Raw genomic sequence first — 22,214 nt, forward strand, 5'->3', positions numbered from 1 at the left:
GTGTGCAATCATGAGACTTCTTGTGTAAGAGTTTGTCTTTTTTAATCCACAAAATTTAATACCACTTACAAGCTGCTATAAAACTCAGGATTCATACAAAGTGTTATGTAGCCTATGGTTTGACAATAACATAACTGAATGTAGTGACTATGAAATTAACGTGAATTATATTGAACAAATATAAATGAATAAAACAAAATGTATCTCTTCAGTACAAAACATCCAAGTATAGGTTCCTCTTCTATAATGGCGTGTTCTTCCAGCTGCTGTTAAACAAAGAAACATAATATGAGCATACCTGTCAAGTTTTGAATTTGAAAATAAGGGAAATTTTCCGGCGCCCACCGCGAGCATTCCCACCACCCCAACAAAGCTCCAGTATCCCTTACATTTTAAGGCAGGTGTTATAGCCCAAATGAAAACACAAAAGGGTATATATGAAGAGCATTTATTTAAAGGCTTGCATATTTTCTGTTAATTTAACATTGCTTGTCTTTACATTTACATTTTATTTTCATTCCACACATTCTTTTCATTTCATATTGCTTTTCTTTTACAGTTTTTCTTTTTATTTCACATAACTTTTCTTTTACTCTTTTAGTGAGTTGTTGTACAAATTTGTTGCAGACTTTGCATTCTTTAAAAAAGTAAATTCGCTGTCCCATTTATCCTGGTATTTACACATGGGTTTTGGTTCTTTGGCAGGTGTGCCTTCACTCTCTATCGTAGCATCCATCATCCGTCTCGGTTTTTCTTTTGTTGTTGTTGTTTTTCCCGCGTTATAACTCATGTCACCTGACCTCACACACCGCTCGCGACAGGCTACTTACAGGTGGCAGTTATCGCGAGACTAGTGACAGAGCTCAGATTGGGAATGTTTTTATTATTATTATTTTATTAATAACGCAGGTAAAAAAAAAAAAAAAAAAATACGGGAGATTTACGGGAAAATACTAATACGGGAGGACGGCGGGAAAGAAGGGTAAAATACGTGACTTTCCCGGCCAAAACGGGATACTTGACAGGTATATGAGTTAAGTTTCAAATTTGAGCCACACAGAAACTAGTATCTAAAGCTCATATTAAGAACAGACGATATTTTGTTTCTCTTTTCACGAGGGCAGAACCTGCAGTAAGATAAAGCCCAAACGATAGAGAAAGAGAGATACTGTTGCACCGCAGCGTAGCTCCCAGAGTCACACAGACACGGAAACTTAAACACGGTGCAGTTCAACAACAGAACTAAATTAAAACATGTCTACATTCTACAGAGATCAGTAAAAACGTGCAAAAAAAATCTTCGGCTAAATTGACAATAATATTTCCATTACCTGATTATAAACCCTCACACGTGCATCAACCACGTTCAAGTGCAGCAGAGCCTTTTCTTCTTCGTCTGTCTTATTGGTGGATACGACCAAGTAGACGTGGCATATGTCGCCACCTACTGTACATTTTTGATAACAGACGTACTGCTATTGAACTCTCCTGTTACCAGCTCCATATCCAGCAGCCCCACCTTTGATGTCTTAAATTTCTGTTTCTATATATACACTCTACCACACATATTATGTCCATGTCCTCACACAACAGGGGAATTACTTAAATCAGTCGATTTTCAGTTCTCACGCCAGTTCACCTAGAAGCTGTTGTTGTTCAAACAGTTGCCATATCATAAGCCAGATCATAGTCTTAACGAATACAGATATACACAGACAAAACACACAAAAACAGCTTTTTTATTTCTTGGTTTATATTGATTATTCTGATTCCAGTATCTTTGGTCAAACGAAGTGTTATCTGCTCCTCAGAGGATTTGCCAATCAGACAGGATTGTAAACCATTTATAACCATAAATCCAAATAATTAAGAACAGTACAAATTTGTTTCAATGTTGAGTGTGTCAAGGGCAGGAACCAAATGAAGACTATACATATATTTGTCCTCAGTACATCTCACCATGTATTCAATGAAGCGGTAGATCCCTTAACAGTAACTCATGATTTAAGGACAAAAAAAAAAGCATTTTAAAACCATGTGATATTCATTAATACGTTTAAAAAAACATATCTATAATTGGGATAATATGATTATGATCAACATGACTGTGAAAATCACCCCTTGTGTTAAACAAAAAATGTATTTAAAAAGATTCAAGCAATTCAAAAATAAAAAGCACTTCAAAATTCCCAAAACATATGCAAACCCATATACACCCACCAGTCCCTGAGAAAATTACTGTGCAGACTCATCTCACATTTCAACAGTTTTCTTAAAAATCACACTTTCTTGAAGTCTCTTCAAGACCACTTTTAAAAATCAGATCTAGTGCTTTAAGACAGGACACGGTCTGGAGAAGTTCAATAAGGCTTATTGGACAGGAAACTCTGTAGCATCTGGAGAGATGGACCAGGAGCCCACTGAGGAACCATGTGACCTGCACCCTGGAGGAGCAGAGATGTATGTCATGCCTTAGTACATGTAAAAATTCAAACTCATAACACACACACACACACACACACAGTTCAAAAGTCTGTAGTCAGTAAGATTTTTCTGTAATATAGTAATGTATTGCAATAATTCTCTTATGCTTACCAAAGCTGCATTTTTTTAAGGTATATCATGGCAATAAAAATTAATTACCCCTTGCAAAAAAACAAGACAGACTGCATGGATGCCTGAAACGTACCTTGACTGTGAGGAAAGTGATGTTGCCAAACTGCTGGTAGAATCCAGCAATCTGGTTATCATAAATCCAGGGTTTGTATTGAGTGCTTGCCTTTAAGAAGAAGAGAAACTCAACATTAAACCCAGAAGGGGTTACTAATTCTGCAGAGCTTCACGTCTCAGAGAACACAGGACTTACCTTCTGTCCAAGCTGCTCGACAAACCACTGGTCCCCCAGGAAATTACAAGCCATATCGGTATCTCCATTATAGACCAAAGCTCTCAGACCCAAAGCCAGCAGCTTCTCATAGACATCCTTCACAGTTTCGTAAATGGTGTGATACTGGTTTCCCACAATGTCACTGGATAAAAAAAAAAAAGAAGAACTCTGTATGCACACATGCGCTCATGCATACAGTATGTGGGGACAGGGGTCAGTTTACCTGCAGATGTCCCATGGTGGGAGTACATCAGGAATGTGCAGTGCCTTCCTCACATCTCCTCGGTTGAGCCAGTTCATCTGAGCGGTACTGTTGATGCATGGAGGCACTCCCTGAACATTAGGAGTACTTCCTACTAACTAAACAAATAAAAGAAAACATTTCTCCTTTGTTTTATCTACTTTATTAAAGTGGATTGGAAGAAGATTGGAACAAGGCTCACCTTATTAGCTGCCCAATGCCTCCTGAAGTTTCTGAAAAGATGCATCATGGCTCTCTGATATGTGACACCACCAGCACAGTCAAGATACAGCGCGTATGCATTCAACCCAGAGTTATAGACTATATTAAACGCATGCGAAACCTGCAAAAGACAGAAGACCAGTCACCTTAAATAACCATTGGCAAGGTTGTACAACGGTTGCAGGCTTGTGTGGATGCATTTAAGTTACCATAACAGAGCAGGACTCTTTAGAATTGTTGTAGAAATTACAGACTCCATTTTGACAGCAGTTGTCATTCAGATCCTTCCAAAGCCTACAAGCAAAATAATGTACAAAAAAAAAAAAAAACATTTAAAAACAAACATTTAATCTAAATATTAATTGTCAGTATTTCAATATGATTGGGCAAATATAGAAGTAATGATTTAGCTTACTGTTCTCCAAACAGGCCGTGATAGTTGCCAAAGTAGACTAGTGATTGGTCATTTAGTGCAAAGCTACTAATGCCATTTCCCACAGCAAAGCCCTGCAGAAGCAAACAAATAAATTATTAAAATTGAGACAGACAGAGTGTTGTCTTTGAACTTCCATTTTCCGAGCTCTATAGTATCGCTGTTGAGTAATGAGCTGGTGAAGTGGAGTTATTAAAGTTATCATGTGCATTGTAATGTTCGAAGCTAATGTTATAATGAATGTCTGTAGATTGGGAATGTTTTAAATTCATAAAACCTTACCTCCATGCTGTGGAAATACAAATGCAAGACAGAAGACAACAGGCCCAGTGCTGAAAAGGGGCTAAGCTACATAAGGTCCATACGGTGTATTTTAATAATAAATGACATTTTAAAAATGAAACAAGCACATTAAACCTACCTTAAAGTTCACTTTAAGCTGACCTCCAGTGGCAACTCTCAGACTGACTGTGGGTGCGTAGATGCCTCCATAACTCTCACCAAAAATGAAAAACTCATTCTGGGTGAAATTTGGGAATTTGATGAAAAAGCTTTGTAAAGCCAGGTAGTTGTTATTTGCCACCTAAAGAAAAAAGTACACATTATGCAATGCAACGGCTGTCTTTAAAGGCTATAAATGTCTATGAATGTGTAGACGTTTACCTCATCATCATCGGTCTGATATTTTTGGTCATCGGAGTAGGAATAACCCACTCCAGCAGGCGACTCAAGATAAAGAACATTGGCGATTTTGTTCCAGCTGAACTCGTTCTCATAAAGTGTGGCTCCATTATCATTGACCTATGGACACGCAGAACAAACAAAATGTTTATTGAGACATTTATGGTTTTGTGTTGTGCGGAAAAACAATTCAGACCTCAATGGATGAAATTACATAAATTATTTCTCCCCTCTATAATCTTTTCAGCACTTTAAGATTAAATCAGAAGTAAAAGCATACATGAAAGGGGCCATTCTCTGACAGAAACCCATCCAAAGAGCTGCAACCTGGCCCTCCGTTCAGCCACAGCACGACTGGGTCCTTGAGCGGGTCCCTCTGAGACGTCACAAACCTGTAAAATAAACACAATAATGAATAGGCTACACAAAACATTGTGTTACTGAAGAGACTCAGAGGAAATCTACTTCCACAGTACTACTAGCACTCACAATAACAATTCAGTACCACAAATTATAGTTTTATACAATAACAAAATGTAATACAATGCTTTTCTAGACAGGAACCATATCTATGAATATTGTCCTAGCTTATATCACAGTACTTCAAAGGATCCGCAACATATATATATATATATATATATATATATATATATAATTGAAGTACATATATACAGAAGATTTTTTTAAACGCTTTTTGCATTTAACACATCTTTGTTTTTTTTAATTCGGCGTGAATGCGGAAACACCATTCGCCTAAACATCCTCAACATAAACAAATTGGTGCATTTTCTCATGCAACTTTAAAACAAAAGACTAATAAAACTCACCAATAATGCAAAAACTTGCCAGAACTGGCCTTCAGATATCCTGACCACTGGCGGTAATTGGGTTTGAAAGACATGCCTGGCAGATCCAGCACTTCATCTGGATCACTGCGGTCAAGCCAGCCGCACTTTAGAAAAACACCGTCAAGCCAGCCGCGAGTGAAATTTAGATGCGCGTGTATTACTATAATTACGGCAGTAGCAGGAACAACAGAGAGGGAACGCGCTTTCAGAGCGCTTTTCATCTATACGTTCAGAGTTGATATATGATGACCTTTTTTGCTCATCTGCTCTTATATTCGTGTAACTTATTGTTTTCCTTGACTGCTCTGTATTACTATAATTTTCAGCCTTTCAAAGCATTAAAATTATTAGTATAAAACGAGATATGGGACATTCATTGATTTAGAAGACACTTTTTTTATGATGAGAAAGAAGCAATTAAAGGTCAGTTCTTAAAGAAGACATCCCATACTATATCCATACCTCACATAAAACCATTTTACTGGAGCCTTTTCGAGATATAGGATAATATTACACTTTACAAGTCTTTTAAGATCCCATTTCTAACAAGTAGAAAAAAACAATGGTCAGTTCTTATAAGGGACATCGCACACTATATGCACACCTCATATCAAACCATTCTACTGCAGCATTTTGGAGATATTGGACATTATTACACTTTAAAGGGCCATAAAAGATCCAATGTCTAATAAGTAGAAAAAACAATAGTTGGTTCTTATAAGGGACGTCCCATACCATATGCACACCTCATATCAAACCATTGTACAACAGCATTTTTGAGATATGGGACAATAATTACACTTTAAAGGGTTATAAAGATCATATTTCTAATAAATAGAGAAAAACAATGGTCAGCTCTTATCAGGGACGTCCCATACTATATACACACTTCATATGAAATCATTTTGCTCCAGCATTTTTGAGATATGGGTCCATATGGCGATTGAGAGGGCTATAAAGAACCCTATAGCGGAAAACAAATCTTTTTATCCACAGGAAGAAGGAGGCGGAAACCGGCCATCAATCAAATGAAGCTTTTAATAACAAAATAAACACAAAACACTGCGACAGCCCTCCACGGACGACTGTCGCTTACAAACAAAAACCAAACACAAACTAAAATCCAGGCCTGGCCCTCTCTCGTTGTTCACTGTCGTCGCCCCTCTTTTGTATCCTTCCATCTCCACCGCGGGACGCGAGACCGATGAGTAGAGCAGGCGTCGCTCATTTCCAATCACTCCACTGGCCTCGTTCCGTTCTCACGGCTCGCGGCCCCGCCACACTCATCACAACCCTATTTCTAATAAGTAGAAAAAAAAAACAAAAGTCAGTTCATATAAGGGACATCCCAAACTATATGCAAACCTCATTTCAAACCATTTTACTGCAGCATTTTTGAGATATGGGACAATACAATGATTTAGAGGGCGATAAAGACACCATTTCTAATAAGTAGAAAAAAACAATAGTCAGTTCTTATCAGGGACGTCCCATACTATATGCACACTTCATATGAAACCATTTTACTGCAGCATTTTTAAGATATGGGACAATACAATGATTTAGAGGGCTATAAAGACACCATTTCTAATAAGTAGAAAAAAACAATGGTCTGTTCCTATAAGGGATGTCCCATACAATATGCACACCTCATATCAAAACCTTTTACTGCAGAATTTTCGAGATATGGGTCCATATGGCAATTTAGAGGGATATAAAGACACCATTTCTAATAAGTAGAAAAAAATAATGGTCAGTTCTCATCAGTGACGTCCCATACTATGAGCACATCTCATATCAAACTTTTTTTACTGCAGCATTTTCGAGAAATGGGAAATTATTACACTTTAACGGGCTGTAAAGATCCCATTTCTAATAAGTAGAAAAAAACAATGGTCAGATCTTATAAAGGACATACCATACTATATGCACAAATCATATCAATCCATTTTACTGCAGCATTTTTGAGATATGGGTCCAAATGGTGATTTAGAGGGCTATAAAGACCACATTTCTAATAAGTAGAAAAAAACAATGGTCAGTTCTTATAAAGGACATACCATACTATATGCACAAATCATATCAAACCATTTTACTGCAGCATTTTTGAGATATGGGTCCAAATGGTGATTTAGAGGGCTATATAGACCCCATTTCTAATAAGTAGAAAAAAACAATGGTCAGTTCTTATAAAGGACATGCCATACTATATGCTCACCTCATATCAAACCATTTTACTGCAGCATTTTCGAGATATGGGACATTATTACAACTTAAAGGCCTATAAAGATCCCATTTCTAATAAGTAGAAAAAAACAATAGTCAGTTCTTATCAGGGACGTCCCATACTATATGCACCCTTCATATGAAACTATTTTACTGCAGCATTTTTGAGATATGGGTCCAAATGGTGATTTGGAGACCTATAAAGACATTATTTCTAATAAGTAGAAAAAACAATGGTCAGTTCTTATAAATGACATGCCATACTATATGCACACCCATATCAAACCATTTTACTGCAGCATTTTTTAGATATGGGACAATACAATGATTTAGAGGGCTATAAAGACACCATTTAAGTAGAAAAAAACAACAGTCAGTTCTTATCAGGGACGTCCCATACTATATGCACACATTATATCAAACCCTTTACTGCAGCATTTTTGAGATATGGGTCCAAATGTTGATTTAGAGGCCTACAAGACACCATTTCTAATAAAGTAGAAAAAAACAATGGTCAGCTTCTTATAAGGACATGCCATACCATATCACACCTCATATTGAAACCATTTTACTGCAGCATTTTCAAGATATGGACATTATTACACTTTAAAAGGATATAAGATCCCATTTCTAATAAGTAGAAAAAAACTAAAGTCAGTTCTTATCAGGGACATCCCATACTATATGCCAGACCTCATATCAAAACCATTTTACTGCAGCATTTTTCAAGATATGGGACATTATTACACTTTAAAGGGATATAAAGGATCCCATTTCTATAAGTAGAAAAAAAGAATGGTCAGTTCTTATCAGGGACATTCCATACTATATGCACACATCATATCAAACCCTTTTACTGAAAGCATTTTTTCAAGATATGGGACATTATTAACACCTCATAAAGGTGATAGTAATTCAGGGTCCATTTAATACTAGAAGAAATTTTCTTTTTCACGGAAATAGTTAGTTAATGTTATCAGCTTTCAGGACTGAAACTTAGTGACATTTTCCCCAAAGGTATTAACTAAAACTATGCACAAATTTTGGAAATATTTAATTACTTTTTTTGTCGGGGGTTTTTACCTTGACACTTGCATGTTTCCGCACAAAATACTGGGTCCTATAATGTGATTTAGAGGCTTATAAAGACACTCATTTTAATACCATATTTTCACCCACATCATGGATTCAATCTTTTTATAAAGACATGTTCTCTTTTCTAATGCAGATCTGGTTTGTAACATTTTCTGGTCATGCAGTCTTCACGATAATCATGGGCCTCACTTTATCTGGGATTAGGCATCTCATTTTTGAGTAAAAAACAAATAATTTATGAGTAAATTTGGAAATATGAAAAAAAATTATGAAAAAATGGCTACTGTTGATCACACTAGTCTATTCTAATGTTTCACCAGGAATTTTGTTTTGAAACTTTTGTTTTGTAAAAAAATATGGCACATAGTCACACTTGTGGTGTTCCCGGTCAAAAATGACCGGCCTATAAAAAATAGCTTATAAATCACTCATTATACCATATTTTCACCCAATCTTGGATTCAATCTTTTTGTCAACTTGTTCTCTTTCAATTAGGACTGGTTTTGCATTTCTGTTTGCATCTGATTAATCGTGGGCCTCATGTATCTGAGAGTAGGCATGGTCAAAAATGGTTACAATGGCCGACCATTGAAAGTGAATGGGAGAGACTGAAAATAACAGAACAATTTAGTTTTCAGGAGCATGTTCATTATTTTCATGTACACATATGAGCATATGTGCTTGCAAACATCGAGCCCTTGGACCTGTGCATGTATCGATACATTTATACACACGCTACCCAGACACACACACGTTAAAACACACAAACTTTTTTTGAGTATTACACAAGGAAAACCTTCAGGAGGAGGCTGTTCCTAGAAGAGCTGGGGAAATCCATGGTGACCCCCCTGATACAGAGGCGCCAAAATAAACCCAGAGGACTGCCCTCTGCTACATTGGTGAGAGACATACAAACACCAGAACCAGGTCCTTCAGCTGGCACAGGCAAAGGAGAGAAACGAAAGAGATGCACTTTGTGTGCCCCAAAAGATGTGAAAACAGGCACTGTCTGTTTCAAATGCAGAGTGCACATTTGCAAGGCACATACATTATACTGTTGTCAGTCATGTGCATAAGTGACACAAAATGACCAATTGCAAGTTACTTTAAAAATGCTTTTGTTAGTCACTTGCATGAGTTCACACAGAGACCGTCACAGTTTCTTATTTTGGTTAGTTCATAATTATTATTTTTTTTTTTTATGTCACAATGGTCAGATTTGTCAGGGAACAGCACAAGTGTTACTGTGCACCCCTTTTCTTTTGTAATCTTCTACATTCACTTTCAATGGCCAGCCATTTTTGACCGGGAACATCACAAATGTGACTTTGTGCCATCATTTTGTACAAAATAAAAGCATTTCAAAAAAAAATTCCTGGTTAAACATTAAAGTAGGCTAGTGTGATCAACAGTGAAACTTTTTTTCACCTTTTTCACAACATTGACAAAATTATTAACAAATAATGCTTTTTTCACTCAAAAACTGAGGTGCATAAGCTCGGATAAATGACTCCTACAATTAAATAGTTTGAAAATTAAATGCAAAACCAGTCCTAATTGAAAGAGAACAAGTTGACAAAAAAGATTGAATCCAAGATTGGGTGAAAATATGGTATAATGAGTGATTTATAAGCTATTTTTTATAGGCCGGTCATTTTTGACCGGGAACACCACAAGTGTGACTATGTGCAATATTTTTTACAAAACAAAAGTTTCAAAACAAAATTCCTGGTGAAACATTAGAGTAGACTAGTGTGATCAACAGTAGCCATTTTTTTCATAATTTTTTTTCATATTTCCAAATTTACTCATAAATTATTACTTTTTACTCAAAAAATGAGATGCCTACTCTCAGATAAATGAGGCCCATGATTAATCAGATGCAAACAGAAATATAAAACCAGTCCTAATTGAAAGAGAACAAGTTGACAAAAAGATTGAATCCAAGATTGGGTGAAAATATGGTATAATGAGTAATTTATGAGCTATTTTTTACAGGCCGGTCATTTTTGACCGGGAACACCACAGGTGTTATTGGGTTTTGAACACCACATGAGGGTTAAACTTTAAAGGGATATAAAGATCCCATTTCTAATAAGTAGAAAAAAAGAATAGTCAGTTCTTATCAGGGACGTCCCATACAATATGCACACATCATATCAAACCCTTTTACTGAAGCATTTTTAAGATATGGGTCCAAATGTTGATTTAGAGGGCTACAAAGACACCATTTCTAATAAGTAGAAAAAAACAATGGTCAGTTCTTATAAAGGACATGCCATACTATATGCACACCTCATATGAAACCATTTTACTGCAGCATTTTCAAGATATGGGACATTATTACACTTTAAAGGGAAATAAAGATCCCATTTCTAATAAGTAGAAAAAAACAAAAGTCAGTTCTTATCAGGGACATCCCATACTATATATACACCTCATATCAAACCATTTTACTGCAGCATTTTCGAGATATGGGACATTATTACACTTTAAAGGGCTATAAAGATCCCATTTCTAATAAGTAGAAAAAAACAACAGTCAGTTCTTATCAGGGACGTCCCATACTATATGCACACATCATATCAAACCCTTTTTACTGCAGCATTTTCAAGATATGGGACATTATTAAACTTTAAAGGGATATAAAGATCCCATTTCTAATAAGTAGAAAAAAAGAATAGTCAGTTCTTATCAGGGACGTCCCATACTATATGCACACATTATATCAAACCCTTTTACTTCAGCATTTTTGAGATATGGGTCCAAATGGTGATTTAGAGGGCTACAAAGACACCATTTCTAATAAGTAGAAAAAAACAATGGTCAGTTCTTATAAAGGACATGCCATACCATATGCACACCTCATATGAAACAATTTTACTGCATCATTTTCAAGATATGGGACATTATTACACTTTAAAAGGATATAAAGATCCCATTTCTAATAAGTAGAAAAAAACAAAAGTCAGTTCTTATCAGGGACATCCCATACTATATGCAGACCTCATATCAAACCATTTTACTGCAGCATTTTCAAGATATGGGACATTATTACACTTTAAAGGGCTATAAAGATCCCATTTCTAATAAGTAGAAAAAAACAACAGTCAGTTCTTATCAGGGACGTCCCATACTATATGCACACATCATATCAAACCCTTTTACTGCAGCATTTTTGAGATATGGGTCCAAATAGTGATTTAGAGGGCTATAAAGACACAATTTCTAATAAATAGAAAAAAACAATGGTCAGTTCTTATAAAGGACATGCCATACTATATGCACACCTCATATCAAACCATTTTACTGCAGCATTTTCAAGATATGGGACATTATTACACTTTAAAGGGCTATAAAGATCCCATTTCTAATAAGTTGAATAAAACAATAGTCAGTTCTTATCAGGGACGTCCCATACTATATGCACACATCATATCAAACCCTTTTACTGCAGCATTTTTGAGATATGGGTCCAAATGGTGACTTAGAGGGCTACAAAGACACCATTTCTAATAAATAGAAAAAACAATGGTCAGTTCTTATAAAGGACATGCCATACTATATGCACACCTCATATGAAACCATTTTACTGCAGCATTTTCAAGATATGGGACATTATTACACTTTAAAGGGCTATAAAGATCCCATTTCTAATAAGTAGAAAAAAACAAAAGTCAGTTCTTATCAGGGACTTCCCATACTATATGCACACCTCATATCAAACCATTATACTGCAGCATTTTCAAGATATGGGACATTATTACACTTTAAAGGGCTATAAAGATCCCATTTCTAATAAGTAAAAAAGAACAACAGTCAGTTCTTATTAGGGATGTCCCATACTATATGCACACCTCATATCAAACCCTTTTACTGCAGCATTTTTGAGATATGGGTCCATATGGCGATTTAGAGGACTATGAAGACCACATTTCTAATAAGTAGAAAAAAACAAAGGTCAGTTCTTATCAGGGACGTCACAGTCTATATGCACACTCATATGAAACCATTTTACTGAAGCATTTTTGAGATATGGGTCCAAATGGTGATTTAGAGGGCTACAAAGACACCATTTCTAATAAGTAGAATGGGCAATGGTCAGTTCCTGTAAGGGACATCCCATACGATATGCACACCTCATATCAAACCATTTTACTGCAGCATTTTCAAGATATGGGACATTATTACACTTTAAAGGGCTATAAAGATCCCATTTCTAATAAGTTGAATAAAACAATAGTCAGTTCTTATCAGGGACGTCCCATACTATATGCACACCTCATATCAAACCATTTTACTGCAGCATTTTTGAGATATGGGACATTATTACACTTTAACAGGCTTTAAAGATCCCATTTCTAATAAGTAGAAAAAAACAATAGTCAGTTCTCATAAGGGACATCCCATACTATATGCACACATAATGGTTTGATATAAAACCCAGTTTACTGCAGCATTAATGAAATATGGACCTATATTGTGCTTTATGGGTCTATAAAGATAAAGGGTATATTCACTTCAGATGCTCATAGAGAAATGTAATGTTTTCTAAAATCTATGAGTAAATCAATGGAAAACATTTTACTGTATCTTTTTTTTTTAAGAGCTAGCAAGTATTTCACATATACAGTTATAAAACATTACACTTATCTATTCCAATAATAATAATAATAAACAATTGTCATAAGGGACATCACCAAATATGTGCAGCCATTATAAAAAAAAAACATGTCAGTTTACCAATCTGGAATTGCATGCATTCAGAGTCAGTTCTGAGACTTTGCATAACTTTGAGACATGTAGAAATGTCAGCTTATAAAAGTAGAGGAAAACGATGCACATTTCATGCAAGGCACCTCCTACTTTATTAGCACAGCTAAAATAAAATCTGGGTACTTTGGCAGTTTGGACTTACATGTATTCTAATTCAACAAAATGCTATTTAACTACATAAGTAGGAACACTTACTATTTTTAAAAGGAACATAATAATACTACCTTCGTGCAGAGTTCAGTGTCAATCCTGCTCCAGCAAACCTTTCTGTAACTATGAATTGTTCTCGACTCTTAATTAGATTAGGGTTGGAATTGAACTTTAAGTGAGATTTCCAGAAACAAGACTGGGGATACGCTATGATCCATTCATCCATTGAATGCAAGCTACTCTAAACTTTCACAGAGCAAAGACTCCATATTTGGTGTTTAGAAAGTGTGTGAAGTATAGTGTGACAGACAAGTGTGTGTGACTTCATATTTGCTGATAGAATATGGAGTGCCTTGCATGCAAAGGTCATTATTTTTATCTACTGTATGTATTTAACCTGATGTTTATATAAACCTCAAAACTGGGGAAAAAATATCCAGTCTTTAATATATATATAAAGTAGCTCATATTCTATCAGCACAGATAATCTGAAGTCTGATATATATATATATATATATATTTATTTATTTAATTTGGATGTATGAAACAAACTGCCAAAGTACACAGACTTCATATTATCTGTGCTGATAGAATATAAGCTACTTTGTAAGAAAAGGCCATTATTTCTTTTAAGTATTTGAAAAAAACATTTCTATAGGTTGCAAAAAATGAGGAAATATTAAAACGTATTTGAGTGTTTTGTTCTATATGAATGCATGCTTCTACAAACTGCCACAGTACACAGACTTCACATTAGGTGTGCTGAAAATGTAGGAGGAACTTTAGAAGGAATGGCCTTTTTTAAACTTATTTGAAATAGTTCTCAAAACTGGAGTTTCTGAGGATTTTCTTTATTTTTAACCCCAAATTGCTATGGTAAAATATATGTTTATACACCAAATACTTCAGTAAAATAGTTTTATATAAGGTGTGCTTTTGGGATGTCCCATGTACTAACTGATCATTGTATTCTTCTACTTATTAGAAATGGGGTCTTTCTAGGCCTGTGAAACAGAATACATTTCAGAAAAACATATCTGCAAAATGTAATGTTCTGCCTGAGTTTCCCTGGTTTCACCACTGGATGGCGTACTTTCAACCCCAGATCACCTCTTTATTAGAGACTTGTAGCACACCTGTATTGATTCTTTGCTAATTGCACACCCTATTTAAATGCCTCACTGACTATTGTTCTCGTTCAGTCCTAAAGTCTTTTTGAGTGTGATGCTGCCAAGGATTTTTAGTTAGAGAATTAAGCTGTCTTCTGTTAAGTGTTGCTTTGGACTTCTCTCTTGTCTGACATTTAAGGACAGAGTTTTTTTGTTTTGAGTAAAGAACTTTAGGAGTCAGACTCTGAGCCTCTTGGTTATTTCCTCTGCATCTGGGTTAGACCTGCTTCAGTGGAGCAGTGGTTAGTGCCAAGGTTATACACACCACATACCTGAGTTTGATCCCCATCTGGATCATAACAGCAAAATGCTAGAAATGCAGTAAAACTTTTTTATATAAGGTGTGAATATAGCATGGCACCTCCAATATACAAACTGAATATTGTTTTTTTTTTCAGCTTATTAGAAATGGGGGTTCCACTTTATATTGTGTCCCTAATACCTGTGTACTTCGTAATTAGATATGTATGTAGTATGTAACCACAGTGTAAGTACACATTGGTACATAGTATCTATAGCTCTAATGTTTGTGTAACTACATATTTGTAATAACCCACTGAATGGTATGTGTAAGTACAAATGTGCAACAGGACATTGGTGATAAAATTTATTGGTAAGAAAGTACAAATGTGTAACAGGACTAATAGCAATATTCAATTTATTATGTAATTACCCCTATTTTACACTGCAGTGGCAAGTAAATTAGGCTTTACATATAAAATGTGGTTGGTGTCCACAATGTTGCACTTTAAATGAAGTCGACAGTTCCTGAGGAGTTACCATGTAAGTACACTGGTATTACAGTGGTGCACCAACTCCTCCCACTTTACAGAGCCCTAAACCCACCCATCTACACCCCCTGGATCAAATGGTTCAAATTACTCTTATACATATTGTTGTTACAAAATGTCAATTGACATGTCCTGTTATACATTTGTACTTGCACAAACCATTCTGAGGGTTGTTACAAAAATCTTACAGCCATGGATACTATATACCAATGTGTACTTACACTGTGTTATATACTACGTACACATGTAAATACATTGTATATACACAGGTATTAAGAACACTTAAGATAATGTGGGAGCGACATGGGATATTTATAGCCCAATAAATCACCATATAGTCCCATATCTGAAAATGCTGCCGTAAAATGGTTTGATATGAGGTGAGCATATAGTATGGGACATCCCTTAAAGGAGCTGACATTTGTTTTTCTACTTATTAGAAATGTGGTCTTTATAGTCCTCTAAATTACCATATGGACCCATATCTCAAAATGCTGCAGTAAAATGGTTTGTTATGAGGTGTGCATATAGTATGGGACATCCCTTATAGGAACAGATCATTGTTTTTTTCTACTTATTAGAAATGGTGTCTTTATAGCCTTCTAAATCATTGTATTGTCCCATATCTCAAAAATGCTGCAATAAAATGGTTTCTTATGAAGTGTGCATAGAGTATGGGACGTCCCTGATAAGAACGGACCATTGTTTTTTTCTACTTATTAGAAATGGGCTCTTTATAGTCCTCTAAATCATTGTATGGACCCATATCTCAAAAATGCTGCAGTAAAATGGTTTGATATGGGGTGTGCATATAGTATGGTATGTCCTTTATAAGAACTGACCATTGTTTTTATCTACTTATTAGAAATGGGATCTTTATAGCCCTTTAAAGTGTAATAATGTCCCATATCTCAAAAATGCTGCAGTAAAATGGTTTGATATGGGGTGTGCATATAGTATGGGATGTCCCTGATAATAACTGACTGTTGTTTTTTTCTCCTTATTAGAAATGGGATCTTTACAGGCCTTTAAAGTGTTATAATGTCCCGTATCTTAAAAATGCTGCAGTAAAATGGTTTGATATGATGTGTGCATATAGTATGGGACGTCCCTGATAAGAACTGACTATTCTTTTTTTCTACTTATTAGAAATGGGATCTTTATATCCCTTTAAAGTGTAATAATGTCCCATATCTTGAAAATGCTGCAGTAAAATGGTTTCATATGAGGTGTGCATATAGTATGGCATGTCCTTTATAAGAACTGACCATTGTTTTTTTCTACTTATTAGAAATGGTGTCTTTGTAGCCCTCTAAATCAACATTTGGACCCATATCTCAAAAATGCTGCAGTAAAAGGGTTTGATATGATGTGTGCATATAGTATGGGACGTCCCTGATAAGAACTGACTATTCTTTTTTTCTACTTATTAGAAATGGGATCTTTATATCCCTTTAAAGTGTAATAATGTCCCATATCTTGAAAATGCTGCAGTAAAATGGTTTGATATGAGGTGTGCATATCGTATGGGATGTCCCTGATAAGAACTGACTTTAGTTTTTTTCTACTTATTAGAAATGGGATCTTTACAGCCCTTTAAAGTGTAATAAGGTCCCGTATCTTAAAAATGCTGCAGTAAAATGGTTTGATATGAGGTGTGCATATAGTATGGGATGTCCCTGATAAGAACTGACTGTTGTTTTTTTCTACTTATTAGAAATGGGATCTTTATAGCCCTTTAAATTGTAATAATGTCCCATATCTCGAAAATGCTGCAGTAAAATGGTTTCATATGAGGTGTGCATATAGTATGGCATGTCCTTTATAAGAACTGACCATTGTTTTTTTCTACTTATTAGAAATGGTGTCTTTGTAGCCCTCTAAATCACCATTTGGACCCATATCTCAAAAATGCTGCAGTAAAAGGGTTTGATATGATGTGTGCATATAGTATGGGACGTCCCTGATAAGAACTGACTATTCTTTTTTTCTACTTATTAGAAATGGGATCTTTATATCCCTTTAAAGTGTAATAATGTCCCATATCTCGAAAATGCTGCAGTAAAATGGTTTGATATGAGGTGTGCATATCGTATGGGATGTCCCTGATAAGAACTGACTTTAGTTTTTTTCTACTTATTAGAAATGGGATCTTTACAGCCCTTTAAAGTGTAATAAGGTCCCGTATCTTAAAAATGCTGCAGTAAAATGGTTTGATATGAGGTGTGCATATAGTATGGGATGTCCCTGATAAGAACTGACTGTTGTTTTTTTCTACTTATTAGAAATGGGATCTTTATAGCCCTTTAAATTGTAATAATGTCCCATATCTCGAAAATGCTGCAGTAAAATGGTTTGATATGAGGTATGTATATAGTATGGCATGTCCTTTATAAGAACTGACCATTGTTTTTTTCTACTTATTAGAAATGATCTCTTTATAGCCCTCCAAATCACCATTTGGACCCATATCTCAAAAATGCTGCAGTAAAATGGTTTGATATGATGTGTGCATATAGTATGGGACGTCCCTGATAAGAACTGACCATTCTTTTTTTCTACTTATTAGAAATGGGATCTTTATATCCCTTTAAAGTGTAATAATGTCCCATATCTTGAAAATGCTGCAGTAAAATGGTTTCATATGAGGTGTGCATATAGTATGGCACGTCCTTTATAAGAACTGACCATTGTTTTTTTCTACTTATTAGAAATGGTGTCTTTGTAGCCCTCTAAATCACCATTTGGACCCATATCTCAAAAATGCTGCAGTAAAAGGGTTTGATATGATGTGTGCATATAGTATGGGACGTCCCTGATAAGAACTGACTATTCTTTTTTTCTACTTATTAGAAATGGGATCTTTATATCCCTTTAAAGTGTAATAATGTCCCATATCTCGAAAATGCTGCAGTAAAATGGTTTTATATGAGGTGTGCATATCGTATGGGATGTCCTTGATAAGAACTGACTTTTGTTTTTTTCTACTTATTAGAAATGGGATCTTTACAGCCCTTTAAAGTGTAATAAGGTCCCGTATCTTAAAAATGCTGCAGTAAAATGGTTTCATATGAATGGTGCATATAGTATGGGATGTTCCTGATAAGAACTGAGTGGTGTTTTTTTCTACTTATTAGAAATGGTGTCTTTATAGCCCTCTAAATCAGTGTATTGTCCCATATCTAAAAAATGCTGCAGTAAAATGGTTTGATATGGGGTGTGCATATAGTATGGCATGTCATTTATAAGAACTGACCATTGTTTTTTTCTACTTATTAGAAATAATGTCTTTATAGCTCTCCAAATCACCATTTGTACCCATATCTCAAAAATGCTGCAGTAAAATAGTTTCATATGAAGGGTGCATATAGTATGGGACGTCCCTGATAAGAACTGACTATTGTTTTTTTCTACTTATTAGAAATAGGATCTTTATAGCCCTTTAAATTGTAATAATGTCCCATATCTCGAAAATGCTGCAGTAAAATGGTTTGATATGAGGTGTGCATATAGTATGGCATGTCCTTTATAAGAACTGACCATTGTTTTTCTCTACTTATTAGAAATGATCTCTTTATAGCCCTCCAAATCACCATTTGGACCCATATCTCAAAAATGCTGCAGTAAAATGGTTTGATATGATGTGTGCATATAGTATGGGACGTCCCTGATAAGAACTGACCATTCTTTTTTTCTACTTATTAGAAATGGGATCTTTATATCCCTTTAAAGTGTAATAATGTCCCATATCTTGAAAATGCTGCAGTAAAATGGTTTGATATGAGGTGTGCATATAGTATGGCATGTCCTTTATAAGAACTGACCATTGTTTTTTTCTACTTATTAGAAATGGTGTCTTTGTAGCCCTCTAAATCACCATTTGGACCCATATCTCAAAAATGCTGCAGTAAAAGGGTTTGATATGATGTGTGCATATAGTATGGGACGTCCCTGATAAGAACTGACTATTCTTTTTTTCTGCTTATTAGAAATGGGATCTTTATATCCCTTTAAAGTGTAATAATGTCCCATATCTCGAAAATGCTGCAGTAAAATGGTTTGATATGAGGTGTGCATATCGTATGGGATGTCCCTGATAAGAACTGACTTTTGTTTTTTTCTACTTATTAGAAATGGGATCTTTACAGCCCTTTAAAGTGTAATAAGGTCCTGTATCTTAAAAATGCTGCAGTAAAATGGTTTCATATGAATGGTGCATATAGTATGGGATGTCCCTGATAAGGACTGAGTGGTGTTTTTTTCTACTTATTAGAAATGGTGTCTTTATAGCCCTCTAAATCATTGTATTGTCCCATATCTAAAAAATGCTGCAGTAAAATGGTTGGATATGGGGTGTGCATATAGTATGGCATGTCATTTATAAGAACTGACCATTGTTTTTTTCTACTTATTATAAATAATGTCTTTATAGCTCTCCAAATCACCATTTGGACCCATATCTCAAAAATGCTGCAGTAAAATAGTTTAATATGAAGGGTGCATATAGTATGGGACGTCCCTGATAAGAACTGACTATTGTTTTTTTTCTACTTATTAGAAATGGGATCTTTATAGCCCTTTAAATTGTAATAATGTCCCATATCTCGAAAATGCTGCAGTAAAATGGTTTGATATGAGGTGTGCATATAGTATGGCATGTCCTTTATAAGAACTGACCATTGTTTTTTTCTACTTATTAGAAATTATCTCTTTATAGCCCTCCAAATCACCATTTGGACCCATATCTCAAAACTGCTGCAGTAAAATGGTTTGATATGATGTGTGCATATAGTATGGGACGTCCCTGATAAGAACTGACTATTCTTTTTTTCTACTTATTAGAAATGGGATCTTTATATCCCTTTAAAGTGTAATAATGTCCCATATCTCGAAAATGCTGCAGTAAAATGGTTTGATATGAGGTGTGCATATCGTATGGGATGTCCCTGATAAGAACTGTTTTTTGTTTTTTTCTACTTATTAGAAATGGGATCTTTACAGCCCTTTAAAGTGTAATAAGGTCCCGTATCTTAAAAATGCTGCAGTAAAATGGTTTCATATGAATGGTGCATATAGTATGGGATGTCCCTGATAAGGACTGAGTGGTGTTTTTTTTCTACTTATTAGAAATGGTGTCTTTATAGCCCTCTAAATCATTGTATTGTCCCATATCTTAAAAATGCTGCAGTAAAATGGTTTCATATGAAGTGTGCATATAGTATGGGACGTCCCTGATAAGAACTGACTATTGTTTTTTTTCTACTTATTAGAAATGGTGTCTTTATCGCCCTCTAAATCATTGTATTGTCCCATATCTCAAAAATGCTGCAGTAAAATGGTTTGATGTGAGGTGTGCATATAGTTTGGGATTTCCCTTATATGAACTGACTTTTGTTTTTTTTTCTACTTATTAGAAATAGGGTTGTGATGAGTGTGGCGGGGCCGCGAGCCGTGAGAACGGAACGATGCCAGTGGAGTTATTGGAAATGAGCGACGCCTGCTCCACTCACCGGTCTCGCGTCCCGCGGTGGAGATGGAAGGATACAAAAGAGGGGCGATGACAGTGAACAACGAGAGAGGGCCAGGCCAGGCCAGGCCAGGATTTTAGTTTGTGTTTGGTTTTTGTTTGTAAGCGACAGTCGTCCGTGAAGGGCTTTCGCAGTGTTTTGTGTTTATTTTGTTATTAAAAGCTTCATTTGATTGATGGCCGGTTTCCGCCTCCTTCTTCCTGTGGATGAAAAGATTTGTTTTCTGCTATAGGGATCTTTATATCCCTTTAAAGTGTAATAATGTCCCATATCTCAAAAATGCTGCAGCAAAATGATTTCATATGAAGTGTGTATATAGTATGGGACGTCCCTGATAAGAACTGACCATTGTTTTTTTCTATTTATTAGAAATATGATCTTTATAACCCTTTAAAGTGTAATTATTGTCCCATATCTCCAAAATGCTGCTGTACAATGGTTTGATATGAGGTGTGCATATAGTATGCGATGTCCCTTATAAGAACTGATCATTGTTTTTTTCTACTTGTTAGAAATGGGATCTTAAAAGACTTGTAAAGTGTAATATTATCCTATATCTCGAAAAGGCTCCAGTAAAATGGTTTTATGTGAGGTATGGAAATAGTATGGGATGTCTCCTTTAAGAACTGACCCTTAATTGCTTCTTTCTCATCATAAAAAGTGTCTTCTAAATCAATGAATGTGCCATATCTCGTTTTCTACTAATAATTTTAATGCTTTGAAAGGCTGAAAATTATAGTAATACAGAGCAGTCAAGGAAAACAATAAGTTACACGAATATAAGAGCAGATGAGCAAAAAAGGTCGTCATATATCAAATCTGAACGTATAGATGAAAAGCGCTCTGAAAGCGCGTTCCCTCTCTGTTGTTCCTGCTACTGCCGTAATTATAGTAATACACGCGCATCTAAATTTCACTTGCGGCTGGCTTGACGGTGTTTTTCTAAAGTGCGGCTGGCTTGACCGCAGTTCTGGATCATACACGCCGCTCGCCACAAGCACACAGACGGACAGAAGACAGAACAAGACACGCAGAGAAGACATTTCACAGTCTGATGGACGTGGACCCGTACACAAAACTTCAAGACCCCTGCGACCCTGCGGATTGAGCGTCCCTTTCTCAGACGGTCATATGACTTTTACAGTCGTCAGGTGATATTGACAAACT

General features: G+C 35.6%; 1 protein-coding gene across 1 annotated transcript; it reads right to left on the reverse strand.

The window, feature by feature from the left end:
- Positions 1–1,720: 1,720 nt before the first annotated feature.
- Positions 1,721–22,195, reverse strand: LOC113051376 (lysosomal protective protein-like). Its single transcript, XM_026215073.1, has 12 exons — positions 22,026–22,195; positions 5,292–5,396; positions 4,745–4,856; positions 4,447–4,584; positions 4,205–4,366; positions 3,766–3,857; positions 3,560–3,644; positions 3,331–3,471; positions 3,111–3,247; positions 2,867–3,029; positions 2,690–2,779; positions 1,721–2,444 (listed from the first exon to the last, which is right to left on the reverse strand). Exons 1-12 carry the CDS (start codon positions 22,088–22,090, stop codon positions 2,361–2,363), a joined length of 1,374 nt encoding a protein of 457 aa, XP_026070858.1. The 5' UTR covers positions 22,091–22,195; the 3' UTR covers positions 1,721–2,360.
- Positions 22,196–22,214: the final 19 nt, after the last annotated feature.

This window comes from Carassius auratus, chromosome 32 (genome assembly GCF_003368295.1).
Source record: "Carassius auratus strain Wakin chromosome 32, ASM336829v1, whole genome shotgun sequence".
Taxonomy (NCBI): Eukaryota; Metazoa; Chordata; class Actinopteri; order Cypriniformes; family Cyprinidae; genus Carassius; species Carassius auratus.

What these genes read in the sequence shown, in the direction of transcription:
- LOC113051376 (XM_026215073.1), bottom strand. Translation starts at nt 22,090, where the DNA reads ATGTCTTCTCTGCGTGTCTTGTTCTGTCTTCTGTCCGTCTGTGTGCTT. An exon ending in CACGGCCTGTTTGGAGAACA is followed by an intron (nt 3,645 to 3,765) that starts GTAAGCTAAATC and finishes TTTTGCTTGTAG; the next exon opens with GCTTTGGAAGGATCTGAATG. An exon ending in TCACTTTCCTCACAGTCAAG is followed by an intron (nt 2,445 to 2,689) that starts GTACGTTTCAGG and finishes CTGCTCCTCCAG; the next exon opens with GGTGCAGGTCACATGGTTCC.